Below are 24787 nucleotides of genomic sequence, written 5' to 3' on the forward strand. Positions count from 1 at the left end.
CCTAGCTTTGGGGCCTAGCCTGGTGTTTTATTGCTTTTGTTGTATTTGGTTTGCTTCCCTTCCCTCACCTACCATGACACTATCCAATGCAAAATACATAAGATATGTGCTGAACAGAGCCACTCATACAAAATAAATGACTGCACAAATTTACCAGCGTGTACAATTTCACTGCCATGCATATACACAAGCTCTGAAGTAAAATTCTCCGTCTTGATTGTTACAATATGTCCACAGATCAAATCAACATACAATGCAGTTCTGTAACTAGGTGCATAGAAGGAAGGGTGTTAGAGAAGTTGACACTTGCTACAGATAAGGAACATATTAGTCATCATAGAGACATGGCAGAACTGAGAGCATTCTCCTTTATAACAGATCTAAGTCTTAGGGCTCATGCACACAAACATATTTTTCTTCCGCTTCTGTTCTGTTCTGTTTTTTTTTTTTTGCGGACCATATGCAGAACCATTCATTTCAAAAATGGATGTCCACATGTCCGTTCAGAAAAAAAAATAAAAAATAGAACATGTCCAATTATTGTCGGCATTACGGACAAGAATAGTACCGTTCTATTAGGGGCCAGCTGTTCTGATGCCATCCATATTTTTTTTGGGGTTCCGTGATTTGTGGACCACAAAATACATACGGTCGTGTGCATGAGCCCTTACACTGCAACTGTAGGGAATCTTTTTTCATAGGGCAGAATTCACATTAGTGTTAATAAATCCAAGAATGAACAGAAGACATATAATGATGAAGATATGCTTTAGGAATGGCTGTACCAATTCTTTAAATTAATTTCTTGGTGTTAAAGGGATTCTCAGAGAATAGTATATTGATGGCTTATCTGAGATACTGCAACCCTGCCATTTAGATGTTTGGGAGTAGCGCTGGTGCAGGACAGACACACGACCGTATCCATTTTTGCAGTCCGAAAATCTCAAATCCCCAAAACACAGATACAAGTAGTGTGTATCCTATTCTGTAGGCCCTGTGCTAGGTTACGAATGTCTGTTCTTGTTCACAAAACGGACAAGGATAGGACATGTTCTATTTATTTTTGTGGGAGCCACAGAACGGAAATACGGATGTGGACAGCACACAATGCTGTCTGCATCTTTTGTGGCCCCACTGAAATGAATGGGTCCACATCTAATCCACAATAAATGCGGATCGGATGCAGACCAGAACTCGTGCGCATGAGGCCTAGGGGTTTATTCACATGTCATGTTTGTGATGTGATTTTCACTAAAGGGCAGCAAAACTGTGGGTTTTTACAGCAAATTCTGGAAAAAATTTGGTAAAAATGACTGTAATATGTGAATTAAAACTTCACCAGACTTTTCAAGATATTTTTTAATTACACATCCAGTCTTCTGTGATGATGCAGCCAGCGCGGTACGAGATGTCATCACGGGAGGGTGATTATACAGGGATGGGAGCAAAGGGAATAACCACGGGAGGCAAGTATTCTCTTTTTCATTTTCCCCCAGGCTCACATTAGAGGAGATTTGCCGCTGAAAATTTCCCCACGAATTAATGAAGAAGTGCAGCAGAAAATTTCTGCAGCAATTCTACAACCTGTGCAGGTAGTCTTAGGGTTCTGGTACACGTATTAGTAATGGGGCCAAGAACCAACTGTTTCACCACCAGATACAGCAGTCTTGTAATGTGCTCCTGTGTATGTTGTGAAGCATTGAACCGATGTGCTTCACCTGGTCATGCCATACGGGCAAAACAGCATCACAAAACTGGGGTAAAACTAAACATGGTTGTTGGCACTCAAAAGTGGACAACAAACTTCAGTTATAAACCGAATAAGGCTCCTGCACATGACGTGTCTGTATTTCTTTCCACAAACCATGTATCCGCAAAATATGGATACCTCCTATGTGCACGCCGCATTTTTCTCACTCTCGTCAATAGAAATGACTATTCTTGTTCCCAGTATGGACCAAACCAGGCCATGTTCTGCTATGTGCGGAACGGCCACACTGATCTGCTGCAGTTTGCTTTCCGTCATGGGAGGTGGACACAATATAAAACGGATCTGTCCCCCATTGACTTTTAATGGAGTTCATGGAGAGAACTGGTACAGAGAGACAGATGGTATAAACTCACTGTAACCTTACTATAAGCATTTAATCTAGTCCTTGTAATATATTAACAAGAATACATGAACAAAAATTACCGTGATGGTGGTTTTGCCTTGGTATCAGTTGAGAGGACAAAATCTGAATTTGGTTGGGCGTTTAGAAAACATAGAAAAGTATGTTTGTGGTTTTATTAGAGCGGAGGAAGTACTAGACTGTTTCCTGCTAAATCACATTATCATCTGTCTATGTAGTAACAGAACTAAGTGCAGGGACAGCTCAAACCACCTGCTTCTATATGCAAACGACTCTCATTAGTCACTGATTAAGCTCCTAACATCTTTCCAGGCAGAGTCTGATAATGTATGCCTGTATGTTACATAGTTAATACGGTTGATAAAAGACATAAGTCTATCAAGTTCAACCAAGGGATAGGTGGGGACGTGAGGAAGCGAGACTCAGATTTCTACACGTTTTCATAAGCATTGTTATTTGCTTTTAAGAATTCATCTAATGCCTTTTTGAAACTGTCCACTGTGACTACGTCCTGGGGAAGTCTATTCCACAGCTTCACAGTTCTTACAGTAAAGAAGTTTTGACGCTTCCGGAGACTGAACTTTTTCTTCTCCAGTCGGAGGCAGCGCCCCCTTGTCTTTTGAGGGCATTTTTCATGGAACAGTTTTTCCCCGTATTTTTTGTACTGCCCATTTATATATTTGTATAGGTTAGGCCTCATGCACATGACCGTTGTGTGCATCCGTGTCCGTTGTACCGTTTTCCATGATTTTCTGCGGACCCATTGACTTTCACTGGGTCCGTTGAAAACTCAGAAAATGCACCGTTGTTCATCCGCGTCCGTGATCCGTGTTTCCTGTCCGTCCCAAAAATATGACCTGTCCAATTTTTTTTTTTTACGGACAGCGGTTCACGGACCCATTCAAGTCAATAGGTCCGTGAAAAAACACGGATGCACACAAGATTGTCATCCGCGTCCGTGATCCGTGTCCGTAGGCTACTTTCACACAGACCGATCCGCAGATCCGTCTGCATAAAAGATTTTTCAGATCTGAGTTTTCACTTTGTGAAAACTCAGATCCGACAGTATATTCAAACACAGAGGCGTTCTCGCACTGGCCACCAATGAATGCAATACAGGGGAGGGAGGGGGGGTCTGCCCCCTCCTGCCTGGCAGCACCTGATCTCTTACAGGGGGCTATGATACGCACAATTAACCCCTCAGGTGCGGCACCTGAGGGGTTAATTGTGCGGATCACAGCCCCCTGTAAGAGATCGGGTGCTGCCAGGCAGCAGGGGGCAGTCATGTACACAGTTCTTAGTATATTCTAACTTGAAGCGTCCCCATCACTATGGGAACGCCTCTGTGTTAAAATATACTGTCGGATCTGAGTTTTCACGATCTAACTCAAATCCGATGGTATATTATAACATAGAGGCGTTCCCATGGTGATGGGAACGCTTCAAGTTAAAATATAGCATCTGATTGGAGAAAACTCCGATAGGGACTCCTGACTTTACATTGAAAGTCAATGGGGGACAGATCTGTTTGCAATTGTACCATATTATGTCAACGTCACAACGTCAAACGGATCTGTCTCCATTGACTTGCATTGTCAGGACGGATCCGTTTGGCTCCGCACGGCCAGGCGGACACCAAAACGACTTTTTTTTTTTTTTTTACTTTCCTTCATGTCTGGTGATCCTCCGAAAAAATCACGGAAGACACACGAAAGAAAAAACGGACACGGATCACGGAACAACTGAACGCCGTTTTGCGGACTGTGAAAAAATACTGTCGTGTGCATGAGGCCTTAATCATATCCCCCTTAGACATCTTTTCTCAAGACTAAATAAATTCAATTATTTTAATCTTTCTTCATAACTAAGACCCTCCATGCCCCTTATCATTTTAGGCTACTTTCACACTCGCGTTTTATGCGGATCTGTCATGGACGGACCCGTTCAGATAATACAACCGTCTGCGTCCATTCTGAACAGATCCGTTTGAATTATTATCTTTAACATAGCCAAGGTGAATCCGTCCTGAACACCATTGAAAGTCAATGGAGGACGGATTTGTTTTCTATTGTGCCAGATTGTGTCAGTGAAAACAGATCCGTCCCCATTGACTTACACTGTGTGTCAGAAAGGATCCGTTTGGCTCAGTTTCATCAGGCGGACACCAAAACGCTGCAAGCAGCTATTTGGTGTCCGTCTCCAAAGTGGAATGGAGGCTGAACAGAGGCAAACTGATGCATTCTGAGCGGATCCTTTTCCATTCAGAATGCAGTAGAATGCAAACTGATCCGTTTTGGACTGCTTGTGAGAGCCCTGAACGGATCTGACAAACGGAAAGCTGAAACGCAAGTAAGAAAGTAGACTAAGTCGCTCCCCTCTGTACTTTTTCCAGCTGCAGTGCATCCTTTCTATGGACTGGTGCCCAGAACTGAACTGCATATTCCAGATGAGGCCGCACCAGCGCTTTGTAAAGTGGTAATATTACATCCCTGCCCCGCGAATCCATGCCTCGTATAATGCATGACAATATCCTGGTGGCCTTAGAAGCAGCTGATTAACATTCTATGCTGTAATTTAATCTACCATCCAAATCCTTATCTATAAGTGACTCTCCCAGTGTTACATCCCCTAGGGCAGGCATGCTCAACCTGCGGCCCCCCAGCTGTTGCAAAATTACAACTCCCATCATTCCCGGACAGCCTACAGCTATCAGCCTATAGAAGGGCATGGTGGGAGTTGTAGTTTTACAACAGCTGGAGCATCTCTGCCCTAGGATGTTAGGCTGTTCTGTTCTATGTCACAAGTAAAGGCCACTTTACACTGCCTGAACATTAGGCAGATCATTCGTAAGAACGCTCATTAATGATAATCTGCCAATTACCTGATGAACAAGCAAAATACTTATTCCTCGGTTAATAGGATTGTTCATGCGGTCACCTAAATCAGCATTTGCTGGAAGCAGATTGTGCTGTCTAAACAGCCGCTGCTGCCGGCAAACAATGATTCTGTATGGGGACAAGGGATAGCATTAGTGATCGCTCCTCCCCATACTGTGGTGGAGATCGGTGGCTGTAAATGCACCTCTCTCCTTCACAGATGAGTAGGCAAATGTTAGGAAGGAACACTTTATTTTTTTTACTTTTCTTTTGAAGCTGCAAACAAAAACAATGGAGATCTATGGGAGAAAAAAAACAACAGGCAGTGAGGGGAAAAAAAACACTAGACCCAGAGCATGCCGCTATTTGAAAAAACACCACTGAGCCAAAAAACACACCTCCAGGGTAAATAAAAAAAGGCCATCAAATGCAACACGTGGAGGTGTTTTTTTTTTCCAAAAAGAAAAAAGAGAAAACACCAGCAAAAATGCACCAAAAGCCACAAAAGCACAAGAAAAAAACAAAACTGTGTGTGACACTAGCACAAGAGTGATTTGTGTAAGAAATCAACTCCTCAGATATACTGTACCTGATCCTGGCGCCTCCTTCCTAGCTGGGAAAGTTGTGACAGCATCATCTGCTGATCTAGCAGCTCTATTCTCTGTTGCCTTTGAATGTCCACTGTTGCACCCATGCCAACATGAACCTCACTGGTAGGCTCAACCGATGAGAATATTGGCTCCACAATCTGGGAAAAGACTTTAGCTACCCAATTCGGAACGCATAGAACTTGTTGAACGTTTAAAACATCCTTGTTGTAGAACAATCCAGAAACCTGCAAAATAAACAAATGGATGTATATTTCTTCATTTTAACGTATCTAGAAATACTTTAAATGCATATGTGATACAAATACTTCCAACAAAAGCGAATTTGAAATAAATATGCATTTGTGTTTACGTATATTTTATTAACATATTCTTAGAAACGTGAGTTTCTTATATATCATATATATATATATATATATATATATAAAGCGAAGAAGTAGGACTGCACTCCAAATGTGGTAAAAATAGCAGTGATTTATTCACCCATAATATGGCAGGTCTTGCGACGTTTCGGCTCACAAGAGCCTTCCTCCTATATATATATATATATATATATATATATATATATATACACACACACAAGCAGTCAGGTCCATAAATATTGGGACATCAACACAATTCTAACATTTGTGGCTCTACACTACCACAATGGATTTGAAATAAAACAAATAAGGTGTGCCTTAACTGCAGACTGTCAGCTTTAATTTGAGGGTATTTACATCCAAATCAGGTGAACGGTGTAGGAATTACAACAGTTTGCATATGTGACTCCCACTTGTTAAGGAACCAAAAGTAATGGGACAGAATAATAATGATAAATCAAACTTTCACTTTTTAATACTTGGTTGCAAATCGTTTGTAGTCAATTACAGCCTGAAGTCTGGAACGCATAGACACTGGGTTTCATCCCTGGTGATGCTCTGCCAGGCCTCTACTGCAACTGTCTTCAGTTCCTGCTTGTTCTTGGGGCATTTTCCCTTCAGTTTTGTCTTCAGCAAGTGAAATGCATGCTCAGTCAGATTCAGGTCAGGTGATTGACTTAGCCATTGCATAAAATTCCACTTCTTTCCCTTAAAAAAACCTCTTTGGTTGCTTTTGCAGTATGCTTTGGTTCATTGTCCATCTGCACTGTGAAGCGCATCCAATAAGTTCTGAAGCATTTGGCTGAATATGAGCAGATAATATTGCCCGAAACACTTCAGAATTCATCCTGCTGCTTTTGTCAGCATTCACATCATCAATAAATACAAGAGAACCAGTTCCATTGGCAGCCATACATGCCCACGCCATGACACTACCACCACCATGCTTCACTGATGAGGTGGTATGCTTTGGATCATGAGCAGTTCCTTTTCTTCTCCATACTCTTCTCTTCCCATCACTCTGGTACAAGTTGATTTTGGTCTCATCTGTCCATGGGATGTTGTTCCAGAACTGTGAAGGCTTTTTTAGATGTCATTTGGGAAACTCTAATCTGGCCTTCCTGTTTTTGAGGCTCACCAATGGTTTACATCTTGTGGTGAACCCTCTGTATTCACTCTGGTGAAGTCTTCTCTTGATTGTTTACTTTGACACACATACACCTACCTCCTGGAGAGTGTTCTTGATCTGGCCAACTTTTGTGAAGGGTGTTTTCTTCACCAGGGAAAGAATTCTTCAGTCATCCACCACAGTAATTTTCCATGATCTTCCGGGTCTTTTGGTGTTGCTGAGCTCACCGGTGCGTTCCTTCTTTTTAAGAATGTTCCAAACAGTTGTTTTGGCCACAACTAATGTTTCTGCTATCTCTCTGATGGGTTTGTCTTGTTTTTTCAGCCTAATGATGGCTTGCTTCACTGATAGTGACAGCTCTTTGGATCTCATCTTGAGAGTTGAGAGCAACAGATTCCCAATGCAAATAGCACACTTGAAATGAACTCTGGACCTTTTATCTGCTCATTGTAATTGGGATAATGAGGGAATAACACACACCTGGCCATGGAACAGCTGAGAAGCCAATTGTCCCATTACTTTTGGTCCCTTAACAAGTGGGACGCACATATGCAAACTTCTGTAATTCCTACACCGCTCACCTGATTTGGATGTAAATACCCTCAAATTAAAGCTGACAGTCTGCAGTTAAAGCACATCTTGTTCGTTTCATTTCAAATCCATTGTGGTGGTGTATAGAGCCCAAAATGTTAGAATTGTGTCTATGTCCCAATATTTATGGACCTCACTGTATTCATACCCCTTGACATTTTTCATGTTACACCCACAAACTTAAATGTATTTTATTGGGATTTTATGTGATATACCAACACAAAGTAGCATGTACGTATGAAGTGAAAAGAAATTAATACGTGGTTTTCAACATTTTTAATAATCTGGAAAGTGTGGAATGCATTTGTATTCAGCCTCCCTGAGTCAATACTTGTAAGGACCACTTATCCCTGCAATTACATCTGCTGGTCTTTTGCAGTGTCTCTACCAGCTTCCCACATTTATAGTCTGAAATGGTTGCCCATTCTTTGCAAAATAGCTTATGGTCATTCAGATTGGATGGAAAGCGCCTGGAACAGCAATCTTCAATTCTAATACATTTATATGCTTTGATCTAAACCATTGCATTGCAGCTCTGGCTATATGTTTAGGACATTGTAAGGTGAACCTCTGCCCCAGTCTCAAGTCTTTTGCAGCCTCTGCCAGGTTTTCCTCCAGGATTGCCCTGTATTTAGCTCCATCCATCTTCCCATCACCAGTTTCCCTGTCTCTGCTGAAAAAAGCATCCCCACAGTATGATGATGAACCACGTTTCACAGTGGGAATGGTGTGTTCAGGGCGATGTGCAGTGTTAGTTTTCTAACACACATAGGGAGAGATTTATCAAGCTAGTGTAAAGGAAAACTGGCTTAGTTACCAATAGCAACCAATCAGATACCACCTTTTATTTTCCAAAGGAGCTCTGAAAAATGAAAATTAGAACCTGATTGGTTGCTATGGGAAACAAAGCCAGTTTTTCTTTACACCAGTTTTGATAAATGTAACCCATAACATTTTGCATTTAGGCCAAAAAGTTAAACTTTGGTCCCATCTGACCAGAGCACCTTCTTTCACATATTTGCTGTGTCCTCTGCATGGCTCATGGTAAACTGCAAATGGGACTTGCTATGGCTTGCTTTCAAAAATCTTCTTGCCATTCTTCCATAAAGGCCAGATTTGTGGAGTACACTACTAATAGTTGTCCTGTAGACAAATTCTCCCACCTGAGCTATGGATCTCTGCAGCTCCTCAAGAGTGACCATGGGCCTCTTGGCTGCTTCTGTAATTAGTGCTCTCTTTGCCTGGGCTGTCAGTTTAGGCAGACAGCCATGTCTTGGTAAGTTTGCAGTTCTGGCATACTCCTAACTATTTTTGCATGATGGATTGAACAGTGCTCTGTGAGATGTTCAGAGCGTGGTATATTTTTTTTATGACGTCACTCTGCTTTACAGTTCTCCACAACTTTATCCCTGACCTGTATGGTGTGGTCTTTGGTTTTCTTGATGCTGTTTGATCTCTATTGTTCTCTAACAAACTTCTGAGACCTTCACAGAACAGCTGTAGTTATACTGAGAATAAATTACACATAGGTGGACTCTATTTACTAATTAGGTGACTTCAATTGGTCACACTGGATTTTATTTAGGGGTATAAGAGTACAGAGGGTTGAATAAAAAAGCAATCCACATTTTCCAGATTATTTATTTAATAAAAAATGTTGAATTACATTATATGCTGCTTGTTTCCACAGTTACAACCACCCTGCAATCCATCTGTGGTGGTCGTGCTTGCACACTATGGGAAAAGGTCTTGGCCATTCTGGTGACCAGGCCTGCGGCAGCACACATAGGACAGTGCTTTTTCCTGTTGTGTACAAGCAGGACCTCCGCTGAGTGATTATAGGGTGGTCAGAACCGTGGAAATAAGTAGTGTTATAATGTGATAGAAAAATCAATCCAGCCAGCAAAGGAAGCAATATGGACAATCACATTACATTAGTAAGTGCCTTGTATTAACTTTCTCTACATGATAAATGCCATTTGCTGAAGTGAGACAAGCCCTTTAAGTCTGTGCCCGTAATGTAAAAAAAATTTGGAAAAGTTCAAGGGGTATAAATAAGTACATATATACTCTCCACTTTATTCTTCAGTTCCATGATTGTCTCATCGCAGAAGGTTGCATGTCACAACAACCTTACTGACAGTCATTAGATGCAATGCGTCACCATGTGGTGTGTAGTTTCTAAGCAGTGGTTGTCATGTGCTGCCTAGGAACTCATAACTCTTGCTGTCATTGCTGAATTTGTTTGAAAGAGCATCTGCAATGTAAGTGTCACACAAGAGACAATTTCCAATATCGCCAACCATGATTTATATGTAGGTCTACATGTTCGATTTTTAGCAACCCCAGCATATAAGCTGAACATAGCCATAGGCCACCATTCCCCAAAGAGTTAAATTTTGGTCTCTGTTGGGGTGGTACTTTTTTTTTTTTTTTTTTTAACAGTATAAGAAAGCAAAGTAAACTGTGCTTGCCAATAAAGTGGGCCATTTAATAACTGCGTAACTTCAGTATTTTTATTTTTTTATGTTATTGTCAGTAGCCGTCATTTTCCACTACATGGCCTATGCGGTTGAAAAAAGACAAAAGTCCTACCAAGGGATAGGTGGGGACGCGAATCCCAGGAGGAAGTGAGACCCAGATTTCTACACATTTTCATAAGCTTAATGTCATTTACTTTTAGGAATTCATCGAAACCCTTTTTAACCACTTCAACCCCCCTAGCTAAAACCCCCTTCATGACCAGGCCACTTTTTACACTTCTGCACTACACTACTTTCAACGTTTATCGCTCGGTCATGCAACTTGCCACCCAAATGAATTTTACCTCCTTTTCTTCTCACTAATAGAGCTTTCATTTGGTGGTATTTTATTGCTGCTGACATTTTAACTTTTTTTGTTATTAATCAAAATGTAACGATTTTTTTGCAAAAAAATGACATTTTTCACTTTCAGCTGTAAAATTTTGCAAAAAAAACGACATCCATATATACATTTTTCGCCAAATTTATTGTTCTACATGTCTTTGATAAAAAAAAAAATGTTTGGGCAAAAAAAAATGGTTTGGGTAAAAGTTATAGCGTTTACACACTATGGTACAAAAATGTGAATTTCCGCTTTTTGAAACAGCTCTGACTTTCTGAGCACCTGTCATGATTCCTGAGGTTCTACAATGCCCAAACAGTAGAAAACCCCACAAATGACCCCATTTCGGAAAGTAGACACCCTAAGGTATTCGCTGATGGGCATAGTGAGTTCATAGAACTTTTTATTTTTTGTCACAAGTTAGCGGAAAATGATGATTTTTATTATTTTTTCCTTACAATATCTCATATTCCACTAACTTGCGACAAAAAATAAAAAATTCTAGGAACTCGCCATGCTCCTCACGGAATACCTTGGGGTGTCTTCTTTCCAAAATGGGGTCACTTGTGGCGTAGTTATACTGCCCTGGCAATTTAGGGGCCCATATGTGTGAGAAGTAGTTTGCAATCGAAATCTGTAAAAAATGACCGGTGAAATCCGAAAGGTGACTTTGGAATGTGGGTCCCTTTGCCCACCTAGGCTGCAAAAAAGTGTCACACATGTGGTATCGCCGTACTCAGGAGAAGTTGGGGAATGTGTTTTGGGGTGTCATTTTACATATAACCATGCTGAGTGAGAGAAATATCTTGGCAAAAGACAACTTTTCAATTTTTTTTATACAAAGTTGGCATTTGACCAAGATATTTTTCTCACCCAGCATGGGTATATGTAAAATGACACCCCAAAACACATTCCCCAACTTCTCCTGAGTACGGCGATACCAGATGTGTCACAATTTTTTGCAGCCAAGGTGGGCAAAGGGGCACATATTCCAAAGAGCACCTTTTGGATTTTGCAGGCCATTTTTTACACATTTTGATTGCAAAGTACTTCTCACACATTTGGGCCCCTAAATTGCCAGGGCAGTATAACTTCCCCACAAGTGACCCCATTTTGGAAAGAAGACACCCCAAGGTATTCCGTGAGGGGCATAACTAGTTCCTAGAATTTTAAATTTTTTGTCACAAGTTAGCGGAAAATTATGATTTTTTTATTTTTTTCCTTACAAAGTCTCATATTCCACTAACTTGCGACAAAAAATAAAAAATTCTAGGAACTCGCCATGCCCCTCACGGAATACCTTGGGGTGTCTTCTTTCCAAAATGGGGTCACTTGTGGCGTAGTTATACTGCCCTGGCAATTTAGGGGCCCAAATGTGTGAGAAGTACTTTGCAATCAAAATGTGTAAAAAATGGCCTGCGAAATCCGAAAGGTGCACTTTGGAATATGTGCCCCTTTGCCCACCTTGGCTGCAAAAAAGTGTCACACATCTGGTATCGCTGTACTCAGGAGAAGTTGGGGAATGTGTTTTGGGGTGTCATTTTACATATACCCATGCTGGGTGAGAGAAATATCTTGGCAAAAGACAACTTTTCCCATTTTTTTTATACAAAGTTGGCATTTGACCAAGATATTTATCTCACCCAGCATGGGTATATGTAAAATGACACACCAAAACACATTCCCCAGCTTCTCCTGAGTACGGCGATACCAGATGTGTGACACTTTTGCGCATCTAGGCTGCAAAAGTGCCCAAATTCCTTTTAGGAGGGCATTTTTAGACATTTGGATTCCAGACTTCTTCTCACGCTTTAGGGCCCCTAAAAAGCCAGGGCAGTATAAATACCCCACATGTGACCCCACTTTGGAAAGAAGACACCCCAAGGTATTCAATGAGGGGCATGGCGAGTTCATAGAAATGTATTTTTTTGGCATGTTAGCGGAAATTGATTATTTTTTTGTTTTTTCTCACAAAGTCTCACTTTCTGCTAACTTAGGACAAAAATTTAAATCTTTCATGGACTCAATATGCCCCTCAGCGAATACCTTGGGGTGTCTTCTTTCCAAAATGGGGTCAGTTGTGGGGTGTTTGTACTGCCCTGGCATTTGAGGGTCTCCGCAATCATTACATGTATGGCCAGCATTAGGAGTTTCTGCTATTCTCCTTATATTAAGCATACAGGTAATGAGATTTTTTTTTCCGTTCAGCCTCTGGGCCGAAAGAAAAAAAATGAACGGCACAGATTTCTTCATTCGCATCGATCAATGTGGATGAAAAAATCTCTGCCAAAAAAAAAAAAAGGAGGGGAAAGGCGTCTGCCAGGACATAGGAGCTCCGCCCAACATCCATACCCACTTAGCTCGTATGCCCTGGCAAACCAGATTTCTCCATTTACATCAATCGATGTGGATGAATAAATCATTGCCGGTATTTTTTTATTTTTTTTTATATATATATATATACAAAGTGTTTGCCAAAGCATAGGAACGCCGCCTCCTCCTCAGCTCGTATGCCTCGGCAAACATATCTGTTACTGCAGAGGAGACAGGACAGTCAGGACAGAAATAGCGGGTGTCACGCCTTATTCCACTCCTGCTACAGACACGACATCTTTTTCAGGGTGACTGTTGGGTTGAGGTACCAGGAACGACATTGGGGAAATGTCGCTCGTGTAGACGGCTAACTACACTGGTGGATGGGGCCACGGAACCTCCTGAGTACAGGAGGTTCTCGATGATCTCTTCCTGAAATTTGAGGAAGGATCCAGTTCTCCCAGCCTTACTGTAGAGAACAAAACTATTGTACAGAGCCAATTGAATTAAATATACAGACACCTTCTTATACCAGCGTCTGGTTCTGCGGGAAACTAAATACGGAGACAACATCTGGTCATTGAAGTCCACCCCTCCCATGTGGAGGTTATAGTCGTGGACTGAGAGGGGCTTTTCAATGACACGGGTTGCTCGCTCAATTTGTATTGTCGTGTCTGCGTGAATGGAGGAGAGCATGTAAACGTCACGCTTGTCTCTCCATTTCACCGCGAGCAGTTCTTCGTTACACAGTGCGGCCCTCTGCCCCCTTGCAAGACGGGTGGTAACGAGCCGTTGGGGGAAGCCCGCGCGACTAGTTCGCGCGGTACCACAGGCGCCAATCCGTTCTAGAAACAAATGCCTAAAGAGGGCCACACTTGTGTAAAAATTGTCCACATAAAGATGGTACCCCTTGCCGAATAAGGGTGACACCAAGTCCCAAACTGTCTTCCCACTGCTCCCCAGGTAGTCAGGGCAACCGACCGGCTCCAGGGTCTGATCTTTTCCCTCATAGATCCGAAATTTGTGGGTATAGCCTGCGGCCCTTTCACAGAGCTTATACAATTTGACCCCATACCGGGCGCGCTTGCTTGGGATGTATTGTTTGAAGCCAAGGCGCCCGGTAAAATGTATCAGGGACTCGTCTACGCAGATGTTTTGCTCTGGGGTATAAATATCTGCAAATTTCTGGTTGAAATGGTCTATGAGGGGCCGAATTTTGTGGAGCCGGTCAAAAGCAGGGTGGCCCCTGGGACGGGAGGCGGTGTTGTCACTAAAGTGCAGGAAGCGCAGGATGGCCTCAAAACGTATATATATACAAAGTGTTTGCGAAAGCATAGGAACGCCGCCTCCTCCTCAGCTCGTATGCCTTGGCAAACGTATCTGTTACTGCAGAGTAGAAATCTCGTCTTGCAGCGCCGCATACACCGACTTGAGTGTAATCTGACAGCAGCGCAATGCTTCTGTCAGAATGCACATCAGTGCTGCAGCTAGTCGATCGGTTGGTCCACCTGGAAGGTAAAAAAAGAAAAAAAAAAAATGAAAAAACCAGGCCGCAACGCAATAATTTTATTAACTTTGGAACCGAACATATAAACTTTAACTTTTTGAACTAAACATTAACCTTATTGCTTACTGGTGTTTTTTTGTTTTTTTTGTTTTTTTACCTTATAGAACAAACCTCTCCTTCCCCATGGGTCAATGTGCAAAGCGCAAATCGCCCAAAGATGTGGCGAAGTGCGTTATGCACTTTGTCCCAGGTGAAAGGAGACGTTTGCAGCAGCTGAGTGAGTGAATGGGCCCTAATAGCCCTGTGTGCCTGTCCTGGTGAGATGATCCCTATGCTAGGTGTACCTGTGTGTGGTACTTCCGGAAACACTCCCCTAAGCATAGGGCAGGGTGGTCAGGACAGTCAGGACAGAAATAGCGGGTGTCACGCCTTATTCCACTCCTGCTACAGACACGACATCTTTTTCGGGGTGACGGTTGGGTTGAGGTACCAGCAACGACATTGGGGAAATGTCGCTCGTGTAGACGGCTAACTACACTGGTGGATGGGGCCACAGAACCTCCTGGGTACAGGAGGTTCTCGATGATCTCTTCCTGAAATTTGAGGAAGGATCGTGTTCTCCCAGCCTTACTGTAGAGAACAAAACTATTATACAGAGCCAATTGAATTAAATATACAGACACCTTCTTATACCAGCGTCTGGTTCTGCGGGAAACTAAATACGGAGACAACATCTGGTCATTGAAGTCCACCCCTCCCGTGTGAAGGTTATAGTCGTGGACTGAGAGGGGCTTTTCAATGACACGGGTTGCTCACTCAATTTGTATTGTCGTGTCTGCGTGAATGGAGGAGAGCATGTAAACGTCACGCTTGTCTCTCCATTTCACCGCGAGCAGTTCTTCGTTACACAGTGCGGCCCTCTGCCCCCTTGCAAGACGGGTGCTAACGAGCCGTTGGGGGAAGCCCGCGCGACTAGTTCGCGCGGTACCACAGGCGCCAATCCGTTCTAGAAACAAATGCCTAAAGAGGGCCACACTTGTGTAGAAATTGTCCACATAAAGATGGTACCCCTTGCCGAATAAGGGTGACACCAAGTCCCAGACTATCTTCCCACTGCTCCCCAGGTAGTCAAGGCAACCGACCGGCTCCAGGGTCTGATCTTTTCCCTCATAGACTCGAAATTTGTGGGTATAGCCTGTGGCCCTTTCACAGAGCTTATACAATTTGACCCCATACCGGGCGCGCTTGCTTGGGATGTATTGTTTGAAGCCAAGGCGCCCGGTAAAATGTATCAGGGACTCGTCTACGCAGATGTTTTGCTCAGGGGTATACAAATCTGCAAATTTCTGGTTGAAATGGTCTATGAGGGGCCGAATTTTGTGGAGCCGGTCAAAAGCAGGGTGGCCTCTGGGACGGGAGGTGCTGTTATCACTAAAGTGCAGGAAACGCAGGATAGTCTCAAATCGTGTCCTGGACATAGCAGCAGAGAACATGGGCATGTGATGAATTGGGTTCGTGGACCAATATGACCGCAATTCATGCTTTTTAGTTAGACCCATGTTGAGGAGAAGGCCCAAAAAAAAATTAATTTCGGAAACTTGGACTGGTTTCCACCGGAAAGGCTGGGCATAAAAGCTTCCCGGGTTAGCGGTTATAAATTGTGTGGCATACCGATTTGTTTCTGCCACAACTAAGTCTAAGAGCTCCGCAGTCAAGAACAGCTCAAAAAATCCCAGTGCCGAACCGATCTGAGCTGTCTCAACCCGAACTCCAGACTGGGCGGTGAAAGGGGGAACTACAGGTGCGGCTGAAGTTGGGGACTGCCAATCAGGGTTTGCCAGCACCTCAGGGATTCTAGGGGCTCTACGGGCACGTCTTTGCGGTGGCTGCGACGGGGTCACTACTGCACGTGCCACCGTACCAGCTTCAACTGCCCTTCTGGTGCTCGCTACTTCACCATGTTCTACAGCAGTGCTGGTACTAGGTCCAGGAAGGGCTGCGCTGCTGGTGTATGCCTCACCACGTAATCCGACAGCACCAGCCCCACTCTGCTGCTCTTGAAGTGGATCCTGCGCAACCTGCGGTCTAGCGACACGGGGCCGGGTACGCCTGGTGCTATCAGGGACCTCAGCCTCCTCGTCCGAACTTTGGGTCAGAGAGCCACTGCTTTCTACAGGTTCGTATTCTGACCCGCTAGATTCATCAGATGAGGGTTCCCATTCCTCATCCGACTGGGTCAGAAGCCTGTAGGCCTCTTCAGAAGAATACCCCCTGTTTGACATTTGGGCAACTAAATTTAGGGGTATTCCCTGAGACTACCCAAGAAAAAAAAGCAAGCCTGTCTTACAAATAGGAGGCTAGCGAAGTACCGGAGGCCGCTGCGGTTGATAAAAAATATCAAAACTGATTTTTTTATCGCCGCAGCGCGTGTAAAGTAAATGTGCAGTGATCAAAAAAAAAAATTTTTGGTCACTGCGGTGGGGCGGGCGTGGGCGAACGCACGTGTGGGCGACCGATCAGGCCTGATCGGGCAAACACTGCGTTTTGGGTGGAGGGCGAACCTAAAGTGACACTAATACAATTATAGATCTGACCGTGATCAGTTTTGATCACTTCCAGATACTATAAAAGTACAAATGCTGATTAGCGATACGCTAATCAGCGAATCAGTGACTGTGGTGCGGTGGGCTGGGCGCTAACTGATCCCTAAACTACCTAACCAAGGGGCCTAAACTATACCTAAAACCTAACGGTCAATACCAGTGAAAAAAAAAAAGTGACAGTTTGCACTGATCACTTTTTTCCTTTCACTAGTGATTGACAGGGGCGATCAAAGGGTTAATTGGGGTTCAGGGGGGTGATCTGAGGCTAGTATGTGGTGTTGGTGTACTCACTGTGTAGCCTGCTCCTCTGCTGGATCCAACCGACGAAAAGGACCAGCAGAGGAGCAGGCAGCCATATAACAGATCATATTTACAAATATGATCTGCTATCTGGCAATCTGATTGTTTTTTTTAAAAATCAGCAACCTGCCAGCCACGATCATTGGCTGGCAGGTTGCTGACGAAATACTCCTTGACGAAATGCCGGCCCGCGATGCGCATGCGCGGGCCGGCTGTGACGAAATATCGCATCTCGCGAGATAACGCGCGGATGCGTCCAGGAGGAATAAATCAACCACCTCCCGGACACATCCGTGCGTACAGCGGTCGGGAGGTGGTTAAAACTGTCCACTGTTCCTGCTGTGACCACGTCCTGAGAAAGTCTATTCCACAGATTCACAGTTCTTACCATAAAGAAGTTTTGACACTTCTGGAGACTGAACTTTTTCTTGTCCAGTCTGAGTCTGTGCCCCCTTGTTTTTTGAAGGGTATTTGACATGGAACAGTTTTTCCCCGTATTTTTTGTATGGCCCATTTATATCTTTGTATAGGTTAATCATGTCCCTCCTTAGACCTCTCTGCTCAAGACTAAATACATTTAATGATTTAAATCTTTCTTAATAACTAAGACGATACATGCCCCTCATCAGTTTAAATGAAATACTTTTGGGAACTACTCCTGATGTATAGCACAAAAGCAATATGAACAAAGAATAACATATTAAAGGCTACATTTTGAGTTCCCTTTTATTTTACAAGGGTCCCTCACATCTACGGAGTCCGACACCTCCTGTGATCACCTGCTATTAACAGGTGAAGATAAATGTGAGTCTTCCTCACAATGAAGCATTATAATGCATGAATGTGTAGAGTATTCCATATCAACCAACATTCTCCACAAGGGTTCTCAACTCTGCTAGAAGTGGTCCTAAAAGAAAAGCCTAATAAGAGGTCATCTAAGAAAACATTTTACATGTATACAAAACTAAAAGTACATAAAGAAAGAGGTAAAAAAAACTACCGGTAATAGCATACCCTATTATTGGAGCTAAGCATAATTTACATATTTTCTGTTACACCCAAGTTTGCTCTGATATAATCTTTAGATGATTTAGGTGATATTCTGCACCTAGTCACGTCCTCACTTACAATACAGTACTTTTACATTTCTTAATTTGAGGTTATTGCTATGTAAGAAGAGGAAGAAAAATTTCTAAAGAAAACTAGCCACAGTATTTTCTAATGGCAAAAAAAGATAAAGGTAGTAATGTTGGTTACTTGTCCAGATATCGAGTAGTAAGCAAGGGCTCATACACAATTGCTGCATGGAGCTGCACAGCCTCTGTACTCTGCTATACAGCTTCAACAGTATGCTAGATGCCACATATACGTGGACATTTTTTCCAGGGGAGATTTCTTTCATATTACAGGTATATATGGTATATTGAATCTGATAGGATGCTCTTTCTTCCCCTGGCCAGCGATAGTCTTGACCACCAGCATCTTCTGCAGGCTACAGATTGCACGCCTCTGCTGGCCTGTCTTTTAAGGGGTGCATGCACTTGCTCTCGGCCTCTTAAAGAGCCAGCACATCCAAATTCTTCCCTTATGGTTGGCTGTCTGGGTATATGAGGCACCTTCCATAGTGGAAGGGTGCCTGAGCTTGAGATTACTAAACTTCTATCTAATAACTGACTCTGCCCTGACCTTGGCCAATTTTTCCTATCGACCCATTGCAACCTTCCCAAACTTCAGACTTGGATCTCGGATTTAACCTCAGCCTGTCTCCTGACTAAAAGTATTACCTGACCCCTCGGTACTTCGCATCAGTGTCTCTGAACCCCAAGAAAAATAAAATAAAATTGGCAGAGGGTGGGACCAACACCAGTAGGAGAGGTCAGCAAACCCCTAGGCAAGTAAGCAAGGCACTGGTAGAAATCTGCATCATGCTGTTTACCAAATCTTATCCACACACTGTGGAAAATTTGCCCAATCAAAATTGCAGATAACTTGACATAAGGTGTAGATTTAAAATGACACCGTCATGCTGTGGATTTCGGTCACAGATTTCTAGCAAAATCTGCAGCATTCCCACACTGAAATTTGCAGCAAATTTGACCAAATACACTGTAGATTTTCTAGTGCAGAAAATCCTAAGCAGAAATGCGAAGTGGCCATACCTTTGCTCTTCCCCCTGATGGTAGGTAGTTGTAAGTTGTGTCACACAGACTGTGACAATATGGGTCTGAAAGAGGTCAGATGATAACTAACTCTGCCCTGACCTTAGTCTATTTCTGATATTGACCCACTGCCGCCTGTCCTGACCTTGGACTTGTTTTTCGGATAGGTGTGACTTGTCTCTGGATTTGACTCCCTTATCTGACTTCAGTGTAGTCCGCCACACAACATACAGCACATACCATAGGTACCCACAAGACGCATGAGAAACAGAGAAGAGGAGGGACACTGAGCAAACATAGTAAGACCTGTCAGTGGTCAGCCTTATTAGCTCCGCCTCTGCACTGCCACACTGAACATCCTGGTGCTTGCCAGTGTCAGGACCCTGACATCTGTTACGTCCTGACACTGTCGGGTCTTTATGTATCCATTTAGTGTCCCTCGAAGGTCTGCTACAGCATTAACCCCTTCCCAATATGCGCCGTACATATACTGCACATCGGGAAAGTTCCCGCATTCTGCCATACAGGTTACTGACAGCCAGGCCCCTGCTGTAACTGCCGGCATTAGTGAAAACACTGATACTGGTGGATTAACCCGTCAGATGCGGTGGTCAATTTTGACCACCGCATCTAAGCGTTTTACATAGGTAGGGAGTTCCCCTTTCCACCCACTGGCACCCTGTGATGTGATTGCAGGGTGCCGATGGTTGCTATGCCAGCCCGAGGCCTTACAAAGGTATCCAGGCATGTCAGCTACGAAAGCCTATAAGGCCCAGGCAAGGTCTCATAGGTGAACGGTCATTGTAAGAGTACAGTTATAATGCATTACAATACAGCCTGTATTGTAATGCATTGTAAAAGCGATCAGACCCTTAAAAGTTAAAGTCCCATAGTAGGAGTGAAATAAAATGTAAACAATAAGTGTTTTAAAAAAAGTAAAAAAAACTAGTTTCAAGTTAAAAATTCCCTTTCCTTTTATCAAGCTATTTACTATTGTAAAAACTAGAGAAAAAATAAATAAAAATAGACATATTAGGTATCGCCATGTCTGTAATGACCAGCTCTATAAAAATATAACATGATCTATCCCATCAGGTAAATGCCATAGAAAAAATAAATAAAAATATGCCAGAACTAAGGTTGCAGCGGGTATCGAACTATCGATACTTTTTGGCGAATCAATTTGATACCTGGATTTGCTATTTTCCGATAACTAGGCTGCGCTGCGATGAGAGGGCACTATGATCCACCGAACCGCGGCAATTAACCCCTCAGGTGCCACACCTGAGGGGTTAATTGACGGGGATTGCAACTCCCTCTCATAGAGGCCGGGTGCCGGGTATGTGATACAGCCGACACCCGCCGCTTACATTTGTATTAATGGTTTAACTACATTCATTGGTGGCACACTGCGCCCCCCCCAGTATTGTAGTCATTGGTGGCGCAGTGCGCCCTCCCCAACCCCAGTATTATATTCAATAGTGGCGAAGTGCTCCTTTCCCCCTCAGTATTATAGTTATTGATGGCAGTGGCTACAGGGTCCCCTCCACCTCAGTCTATTCATTGGTGGCAGTGGCTGCTTCCCATCGGAGCCCCAGCAATGCAATTGCGGGGCTCCGATCGGTTACCATGCCAGCCAGGACGCTACTGAAGCCCTGGCTGCCATGATAAGCTCCCTGCTGCTGTATGCACAAAGCACAGGGCAGCAGGGACAGAGTGAAGTCCTATTCACCCTAATAGATCTCTATCAGGGTGAATAGGGCAAGGGTTCCAGACCCTAAGGGGGCTAATAGTTATTAAATAAAAAGTAAAAAAAAAAAAAACACCCAAATATTAAAAGATTAAATCACGCCCTTTCTGAATTTTATAAAGTATATAAACAATAAAAAATAAACATATGACTTATCGCTATTTTTTTCGCATTGTATCGAATAATATCGAGTATCGCAATACGTTTTTATGCTATCGAAATCGAATTAAAATGTTGCTATCGTGACCACCCTAGTCAGAACAGCCATGTTTGTCTCAAGCAATAAAAAACTCTTAAGTACTCCAAATAGTACAAATAAAAACATCTCATCATCCTGTAAAAAACAAGCACTCATACAAGACCATTGGCAGAAAAATAAAAAATTTGTTTCAGAAAATGGCAATACAAAAACAATTTTTTTAATCTGCAATACGCCGCAATAACAAAGCCCAAAAAGCAATAGCAGAATTGCTGTCTTTTCTTTATCCTGCTTCCCAAAAAGCTAAATAAGAACTAATCGAAAAATTGTATGTACTCCAAATTAGTGCCAATGATAAAGGCAACTCATCCTCCAAAAAACAAACCCCAACACAACTCTGTAGAGAGAAAAATAAAAAATATGGTTCTCAGAAATGACTGTACTGGTACCCCAGAGGCTGTTTGAAAGCAACATGGTGCTCATAAACTAATCCATCAAAAGGTGAATGTTTCTTTCTGAACCTCTCAGTGTACCCATCAGCAGTTTACGTCCACATTTATGGCATTTCCATACCTAGCAGAACTTGCCTAATAATTTAAGGGTCATGGTGAGAGTCTTCAATGGTACAATATGGGCACTGAAATGTCTGTGGGAAATGTTCAATTCTCATTTTGTACTGTCCCCTTGCCAACTGATTTTTGTCACATGCCTGTTGCGTCAAAATGCTGACTCCACCCCATGATGAATAACTTGTAAACTACAGAATTAGGGTAATAAATATTGATATTTGTTTTGCCGTTAATCCTTGCTGTGTTACAGGAGAAATGAATTAAAATGAAAAATCTGGAAAAAAAAAACATTTCACCTTCATTTTGCTTTAATTCTTGTGGAACATCTAAAGGGCTAACAAAGTTTCAAAAATCAGTTTTGACTAATTTGAAGGGTGCACTTTCTAAAATGGGTTCATTTATGGGTGGTTTCTATTATGAAAGCCCCTCAAAGTCACTTCAAAACTGAATTGGTCCTTAATAAAGTTGGTTTTGGAAATTTTGTTGAACATTTGAAAAATTGCTTCTAAAATTCTAAGCCAAAATAATGGCAAGTTAAAGTAGATATATTGTGAATGCTATGTAATAACTATTTTGCGAGGTATCACTATTTGTTTTAAAAGCAGAAAAATTTTAATTTAGAATATTGCAAATTTTTTCAAATTTTCTATAAACACATCTACCCAAATTTACCACTAAGGATACTTTCACATCTGCGTTTTTGCTGGATCCGTCAAGGGGTCAGCAAAAACGCATCCGGTCAATAATACAACCGTCTGCATCTGTTCAGAACGGATCCAGTTGTATTATCTCCAAAAAGGAACAAGACGGATCCGGCACTAAAACCATTATAAGTCAATGGGCATCGCATCCGTCTTGATTAGTATCCCATGGCACACACTAAAACGCTGCTTGCTGCGTTTTTGTGTCCAGCATGGGAACGCAACATATCGGAACAAAATGCATTCTGGTGCACTCCGATCTGATTTGTTCAGTTTTGTTCCCATTGACAATGAATCGGGACAAAAGTGAAGCATTTTCCTCCTGACGGATCTCAAAACCAGAAAGGAAAACTCAGATGTGAAAGTTGTCTAACATGAAGTACAATGTAACATAGTAACATAGAACATAAGGCCAAAAAAAGACATTTGTCCATCCAGTTCGGCCTGTTATCCTGCAAGTTGATCCAGAGGATCCCTGTAAGGTAGAAGCCAATTTCCCTCACTTTAGGGGAATAAAAAATTCCTTCCCGACTCCAATCAGTATAACTCCTTGGATCAACGATCCCTCTCTAGTAGCTATATCCTGTAGTATTATTACACTCCAGAAATACATCCAGGCCCCTCTTGAATTACTTTATTGTACTCACCATCACCACCTCCTCAGGCAGAGAGTTCCATAGTCTCACTGCTCTTACCGTAAAGAATCCTCTTCTATGTTTGTGTACAAACCTTCTTTCCTCCAGATGCAGAGGATGTCCCCTCGTCACAGTCACAGTCCTGGGGATAAATAGCTGATGGGATAGATCTCTGCACTGACCCCTGATATATTTATACATAGTTATTAGATCTCCCCTCAGTCGTCTTTTTTCTAAAGTGAATAACTCTAATTTTGATAATCTTTCAGGGTACTGTAGTTGCCCCATTCCAGTTATTACTTTAGTTGCCCTCCTCTGGACCCTCTCCAGCTCTGCTATGTCTGCTTTGTTCACTGGAGCCCAGAACTGTACACAGTACTCCATGTGTGGTCTGACTAATGATTTGTAAAGTGGTAGGACTATGTTCTCATCACGGGCATCTATGCCCCTTTTGATGCAACCCATTATCTTATTGGCCTTGGCAGCAGCTGCCTGACACTGGTTTTTGCAGCTTAGTTTGCTGTTTATTAAAATTCCTTGATCCTTTTCCATGTCAGTGTTACCGAGTGTTTTACCATTTAGTATGTACGGGTGACTTGCATTATTCCTTTCCATGTGCATAACTTTACATTTGTCAGTGTTAAACTTCATCTGCCACTTATCTGCCCAAGCCTCCAATCTATCCAGATCGCTCTGTAGTAGTATACTGTCCTCTTCAGTGTTAATTACTTTACACAGTTTAGTATCATCTGTGAAAATGTATATTTTACTATGCAAGCCTTCTACAAGATTATTAATAAATATATTGAAGAGAATAGGGCCCAATACTGACCCCTGAGGTACTCCACTAGTGACAGTGACCCAATCTGAGTATTTACCATTAATAACCACCCTCTGTTTTCTATCATTGAGCCAGTTACTTACCCACATACAGACGTTTTCTCCCAGTCCGAGCATTCTCAATTTATATACTAACCTTTTATGTGGTACAGTGTCAAATGCTTTGGAGAAGTCCAGATATACGACATCCATTGATTCGCCGCTGTCAAGTCTAGAACTTACCTCCTCATAGAAACGGATTAAATTAGTTTGGCATGACCGATCCCTCCTGAAGTCATGCTGATATGGCGTTATTTGCTCTAACATAGCATCTCTCAGAAAACCTTTAAACAGTTTACCCACAACAAATGTTAAACTTACCGGCCTATATTTTCCAGGCTCTGTTTTTGGACCCTTTTTGAATATTGGCACCACATTTGCCATGCGCCAATCCTGTGGGACATTCCCTGTCAATATAGAATCTGCAAATATCAGAAATAAGGGTCTGGCTATGACATTACTTAATTCCCTTAGGATACGGGGGTGTATGCCATCCGGTCCTGGCGATTTGTCTATTTTAATCTTTTTAAGTCACTGTTGCACTTATTCCTGGGTCAGACAGGACACTTTTAATGGGGAATTTATTTTTACATTCAGCATGTCAACTGA

The 24787-nt window shown here is 42.6% G+C and overlaps 1 protein-coding gene across 5 annotated transcripts in view; it reads right to left on the bottom strand.

Moving 5' to 3' along the window:
• UBAC2 (UBA domain containing 2) overlaps positions 1 to 24787 on the bottom strand; it is a 187535-nt gene that overhangs the window by 41994 nt on the left and 120754 nt on the right. For all 5 annotated transcript variants that reach the window (XM_044284618.1, XM_044284621.1, XM_044284617.1 and 2 more), the window contains exon 8: positions 5598 to 5843. In XM_044284618.1, coding sequence (XP_044140553.1) covers positions 5598 to 5843 — 246 coding nt within the window. The remainder of the gene's footprint in view (positions 1 to 5597; positions 5844 to 24787) is intronic.

The sequence above is a fragment of the Bufo gargarizans genome, chromosome 3, assembly GCF_014858855.1.
Source record: "Bufo gargarizans isolate SCDJY-AF-19 chromosome 3, ASM1485885v1, whole genome shotgun sequence".
Classification (NCBI taxonomy): Eukaryota; Metazoa; Chordata; class Amphibia; order Anura; family Bufonidae; genus Bufo; species Bufo gargarizans.